Source organism: Clarias gariepinus, chromosome 16, assembly GCF_024256425.1.
Source record: "Clarias gariepinus isolate MV-2021 ecotype Netherlands chromosome 16, CGAR_prim_01v2, whole genome shotgun sequence".
Taxonomy (NCBI): Eukaryota; Metazoa; Chordata; class Actinopteri; order Siluriformes; family Clariidae; genus Clarias; species Clarias gariepinus.
The window spans coordinates 28,677,471-28,683,734 of record NC_071115.1 but is presented as its reverse complement, the minus strand read 5'-3'; the positions used below and the strand labels follow the sequence as shown (position 1 = coordinate 28,683,734).

General features: G+C 43.6%; 1 protein-coding gene across 5 annotated transcripts in view; it reads left to right on the top strand.

Annotated features, from left to right (window-relative positions):
* The first annotated feature begins 387 nt into the window (after window positions 1-387).
* unc5a (unc-5 netrin receptor A) overlaps window positions 388-6,264 on the top strand; it is a 217,134-nt gene continuing 211,257 nt past the window's right edge. For all 5 annotated transcript variants that reach the window (XM_053515479.1, XM_053515478.1, XM_053515477.1 and 2 more), the window contains exon 1: window positions 388-1,036. In XM_053515479.1, the coding sequence (XP_053371454.1) occupies window positions 946-1,036 (91 nt within the window). In that variant the 5' untranslated portion in view covers window positions 388-945. The remainder of the gene's footprint in view (window positions 1,037-6,264) is intronic.

Genomic DNA, 6,264 nt, shown 5'->3' with positions numbered 1-6,264 from the left:
AACCAGGACAGAATTTTTCTCCCCAGAAATGTAATCTAATGCAAACTTCTCATTGCAGAAAACGTCACCAAGCAACGATTTTTTAATTGTTTAACCTGTTTATTGTGAGGTGAATAAACCAGCAAAATAGTTGAATAAGTTGTTACTATAGAAACTATAACTTATTATAGGATATAAAGCTCCACCTGTGGACCAATCAGAATAAAGACGAGAGTGTGCGCGTGTGCGTATGCGCGTGTGTGATTAACGAGAGCGCTCGTGCTCCTGGGCCAGGAGAATCCGCTCCAGGTTTTCTCCGGTAGCCGGTGTGTGGATCTCTCTCTCTCTCTCTCTCTCTCTCCCGCAGCGGGCGCGCGAGCAGATGTTTGCGGAGCTAAACAAACGCACAGTTTTTACACCGCGGATGCACGTTTCAGTCCTCCGTGCAGAGCAGCACAACCGGGACATCTGCGTTTTAGTGCACAAGTGCGCGCGCGCGCGAGTGTTTTTATCATCTTCATAACATTGCATTTATTTATTTTACGCTCTGAAACTTAAAGGAGGTTTATATACATACATACACATGTGATGGTTTATTCGCCGCACGCGCAGCACCTGCGATACGATGCGTTCACGCGCGGTGTGTGAGCGGCGCGCGCGGCACTGACACAAAAGAGGAAGAGGAGGAGGAGGAGGCGCGCTGAAGGACGAAGAGGAGTGAGAGAGTGAGGGAGGAGAGGAGGCGAGGAGAGGAGGAGGAGATCGGATGCAGTCCGAGTCCAAACTCTCTGCGCACGCGAAACACGCCAAGCTCCACGCGCTGCAAGGAAGGACGCACGCGCACGCGCGCGCACACAGAACATCCTCTTTTTTTTTTTTATTCGTTCTTAGGTATATTTTGAATCCAAGAAGGATCAAAGGAGAAAAATAATAAGAAGAAGAAAGAAGAAAAAGAAGAAGGCGACAATGCCGTTTCATCCGCGTCCCTTTGTGCGCTGGAGAGTCGCGCAGATCCTCGCCTCGGTCTGTCTTCTGTGCGTCGGATTCACCTGCACCGGTGAGTCGCCCGGGTTCCTTTCATTCTGCCTCTGTGTGTGTGTGTGTGTGTGTGTGTGTGTGTTGGTGCATTCTGTGGGTTGATGCATTCATTGTTTTGTTGATGCATTTGTTGTTTTGTTTGTTTTTTTTCTTCTTTTTTTTTTATTTAAACCTCACTCTTTCACCACGTTTCTGCCCTGTCCCGGTGCTCAGAATTCCAGGTTTAAAGATGCATGCACTGTACTGTACTGTAGAGGAGAATAACGATAATATATATTTTTTAATACCAAAAAAAAAAAAAAAAAAAGAAAACACCACCACCCTGTGCGTGCACGACTTTACGCACGATCACGAGCAAGTTCCGTGTAACCACGAGGCGAACATCAAAGCCTGGTGCGTGGACGCGGATGCAAACGCGCACGCGCGCACACACGCGCGTACTAGAGAAAGGTCTGATTAAGTGCAGCGCATAAAATGAGATCGCTTCCAGGATGTCAGGACTTCCCTTCCCGATGTCTGTGTGTCTGCGGAAGGCAGGATCAGCGCGCGGTGCGGGTGCGGGGTGCCGTGCCGCGTTTGCGTTTTCTTGCTGCATTGGCAGGATCACGCTGACAGGTTGCTCGAGTAAGCTGGCTGGACGCGATGCGAGCTCTGCTTTCAGCAATTTGCACAAAGGAGAAGGATGTAAAAAAAAAAAAAAAAAAAATGATGTATTGGGGAAAAACACACACACACACACAGCCTGTATTTTGTTCCAGCTGTGCAGATTGTGTAAAGTGTCCAGATGTTTCACATTTAATGCAGTGTTTTATTTATGCTTTAGAATATATATATATATATATATATATATATATATATATATATATATATTAAATTTATAAATAAACTCTTATTCACTAGGGTTAAACTGACACACTTAGAAATCTGCCAAGTGTCCAGATGTTGATTACATTCCTAGTGGAAGGTCTGTGAAGTATATCCAGGGCAGCTATGATTTATTCTTTTAATTAAGTTAAAGTTGTAGAAATCCTCATCATCACCATTATTATTATTATTATTATTATTATTATTATGCAACTGAGTATCTACTACTTGAGATTTTGCTCTGTTAGAATAAATGGGTTCTCACTAAACTCAAATCGTTGTGTATCTCTAGTATGTTTTAATTACTATATAAATATAACAAAGAATTACGCTAAAAGTCATTTAAATGACATTAAAAGTAAAAAACAAACAAAAAAAAATCCAAAATGTTGATTGTACAGTACAGTATGTTTGTTAAAGTACAGTTTGTTATCTACAGTCCTGATAATATTGTTTGTGAGTTTTCCTGTGAATGCTCCGGGATGGAAAAAAGTTAAAGTGCTCTAAAACACCCTAATCTGAGTCACTTGAGATTTAGATTGTTCTGTTTTGGAGCATGAAAATCATCAAAACATGTGTGTAGAAGTCTACAAAAACAAACCAAAAGAGTATGCATGTAACAAAACTATAAAAGACGAAAGATGCGTAAAGGGTATCTGAGTTCACCATACAGAATAATTATACACGGCCGCCACCTTGTTTTTGCTCATTTCTTTCTTTCTTTCTATCTTTCTTTAATTTCTAGCCCTATACCCGGCCAGCAAAACTCTGGACATCCTTTCAGCTGAAAGCGCGTGCTCGAGATTTCCCCTATCCGCTCGCTTCACTCCTGGGCTAATTGAAATTGAAACGAGAGCTTTAATTCCACCTGGGCGTAATCCTGTCCGACAGAAGCGCCGCTTAATGTAGACATAGACTCAGAGCTCGAGACCGGTGCACACGATAAAGAATGCATGAAGTGCTTTCATGTAAAGCTGTAATGAAGAAGACGGGCTTCGGTGCGAGGAGTTTAAAGGTGCAGGTGGAATGATTGACCCTTCTGGGTTTTATTTATTTATTTTGTGCATGGGTTTTTCGGATTAAAAGCTTAACCCTTTCTTAAATGGACAAACACTTTATCTGGGAATTAATAGACATTAAATTGGAATTAAAACTCGACTCAACTTCAAACGTAATTCCAACGATACATTGTACGTCGTTTTAAACCGTATTCTTCCCTTTGAATTACACCATGTGCTTACAATGCAAAGGTAAGGAGTTTTGAGGGCAGCTGCCTGAAGAAACCCAAAGGAAAGATCCAGTTTAGTACCCTTCATTTCTGACAGAGTGAGTGAGAGAGAGAGAGATCAATATAGTGTCTCAGAGGATTCTTTGATATTGGTATATTAATAATGAAAAATAGATTCACATCCCTTCTTTCTCCTTTAGATATTAAATCTGCTGCACAATTACACACCTTAGGGAGTGCATAAGGGCAGCACATAAGCTCAGAAATAAAACTAAATATATATAGTGGTACCTTCTGAGTGAGTGATAGAGCTGAGCTCTCACACACACACACACACATACACACACAGTCATCAGTTCTGTATAATATGACCAAGGGGCAAGCAGACAAAAGAGACTGTGAAACTTGTCCATACTGTAGTGCTGCTGGTGTTAATGAAGTCATCAGTCTGGGAGTTTGCTAGCCCGAGTGGCGAAGGCGTACACGCTTCTCATACACATGCACATACACACACACCCGTCCTCGCTTTGGCATCATTTCACACTTCATTTGCATGGCGGTGGCTGGCCGCAGTAAAGCCTCCTCGGATGGAAACACGTTCGAGGGCCTTTTTCCTCCTGCATTAATTAGTGAATAATTATGAATACATTAAACGACGAGTCACGCTCCCGGGACTCTGCGTTTCTAAGTAAATGAGCGCGTTGGCGTTTTTTTTTTTTTCCCATACCGGCGTCCGGCGCTCCTTTTGAATCACAGATCCCTTCTGCTTTCAGCGTGCAAGGTTTCCAAGAGGGTTTTCACTTTGCTCCGGCTTCAAACAGCCAACTGGTTACAGGTTCCATATGAAACGAATCAAGCCTGCCTTGGTGGAAGAGGGAAATATTCTGCCATTGTGGGTTTTTTTTTCTTCCCTCTATTTGAAAGGCGGTGTTATCCAAGGCTTTAAAGGAAAATGTAATGCACACATAAAGAAAGGTCGACCTGCCAGTCTCAGTTACAGACGAGACGGGCGGAACGGACGAGCGACGTCTCCCTTCCCCTCTGTAGTGTCTTTTAGCTCAGCATGGGCCCCGGGATGACGAAGGCCCTCTCTGAGAATGTGGACACGGAGCTCTCAGGGAGCAGGAGAAGAAAAAGACGAGAGAGATAGAGTAAGAGAGTCAGGAGCTGTTTTTTTTTGCTTTGTTCCCTGGCGGAGATGAGATACGTCTGTCTGTCATGTTCCCTTTAGTCAAGGGCGTACAATCAGAGCTGCGATCTGAGTCCCGGTCGGATTCCGAGCGACTGATGTTGTCCTGAAACAGTGGGCTGGTATCAGATCAGACTTGTGATGCAGATTCAAATCTTAAAGTTTACTCAGGATCATTTTTCCATCTTCCGTTTCCATTAATTGATAAGGGTTTATCGCGGGCCGCGGGGACACAACACGGGCTGGTTCGAGGGGAGGTGTGTCTTTTAGGTATTCACAACAATATTGTGTCCATGTATTTTAGATTGTGTTGTTCTAAATAATCATTAATATTTAACATGAACACTTTAACACTCTTTCTTTTTGCTTTCCATCGTTAAAAACTTTGACGTAATATCTCCGATATATAAACCGATGAAGACACTTTGTCCTCATAAGTCGTAAAAACTTATTTACAGACTGCTTGTGTTTGTTTGGTTTAGTTTGTAAAAACATCTGCTCCAGATGTTTACGCTGACTTTTCCTGGTGAAAGCGTTGTTCCCAACAAAATACCATATTTGATTATTTCTATATCAAAACAAAGTTGTGCCGGCTCATGCTTCTAGTCCTCGCGTAACGAGGACAAGCGGGAAAAGCCGTTATTAGCATAATTTATTGGCTTAAGATGCCTCGCAGTCAAAGACTGCTTCAGCTCTTACGCAGGGAAAATGATTAGCGCGCACCGTACTCCGAGGGCGATGCGGTGTTAATTTCATCAGGAGAAAAAAAAAGAGAGTTTTTTTTTTTTCCTTTTTGTTTGTTTCCCCCAAGTCACGTGCAGTGAATTCAAATGATGCATGCAAACAGCAGACTGGTGCTGATGGGGGCAAAATGTATTCGCCATATGATTATTTATTTCTACGCCACTGGTGGCAAGCGCTGAATTAGCATGATGTTTAAGAGTCGGAAATATCAAGCCAGACATTGGGTGGTGGGGGGGAAGAGCTATGGGAAGGAAAGAGTTTATCATATTTTTCCCCTCCCGCTCCTGAGGGGCTCGAGTTATTTAATATTTCGTCGAGCGCCCGGAATTGGAATTTTACTCCGTTATGGAATAAACTAGACGTAATGCAATTTAACCTTATAGAGCGGTTTCATAACAGCGCTAATCTATTAATTTATCAGCCCCACTGGCAGCGCGGGGTAAATTTCCTTGCCTGTGCTTACGCGTATTCGTGCGCTTCTCGGGTTCGAGTCACGGTGTGCGAAGAATGCGGAAAAAGTAAACAAGTTCATGGTTTACAAATAAATGCCAAATTCCTCATTTCATGCATGGTTTGATACGTCCGACGAGAACACGTGCACGTGGTTTGTACTTTCTTATCTAAGAGGTGGAGCTCTGATGATCCTGCAAGCCCGATTCCATGCACACGTCCTTCCTTCCTTCCTTCCTGTTGCCTTGACCTTGAGCCGCACGCCGCTTCACGCACCCGTCAGAGATAAAAACCACATTTCCCAAGGTGCCTTTGCAAGCCCGAGTTCCACGCATGTTTTGTAGATATCAAAGAGAGATGAAATATATGAGCCATCTGCCTGAATGCTTAATAAATGGCTTCTCTGCTTTTTTTCCTCTCTACCACAGCACATATCTCACGCTTTGCTTAGCTGTTTTTTTTCCCCCACCACCACCATCACAGCTCCATAGGGTTCGGAAACGAAGAAAAGTGTGCATAAAGATGAAAAATGCACAGTGGCACTCCATCTGCAGGGCCTCCCCGCAGTGTGTTTAAGGATGTTTGGGGATCCGTGGCATTCTCCTGTGATCAATAAGCGCCTGACTGTTTAATTGGTCATCAGTCAACGACAGGGAGGTGTGTTTAAACCCGGGGGTGCTTAATCCTGGCTTATTACGCATCTCCTCTGGGCCGCTTTGGCAACAGCGCGTGTTTCCAGACGGCTTACTAAGCAACGGCGTTTGCATGCAGA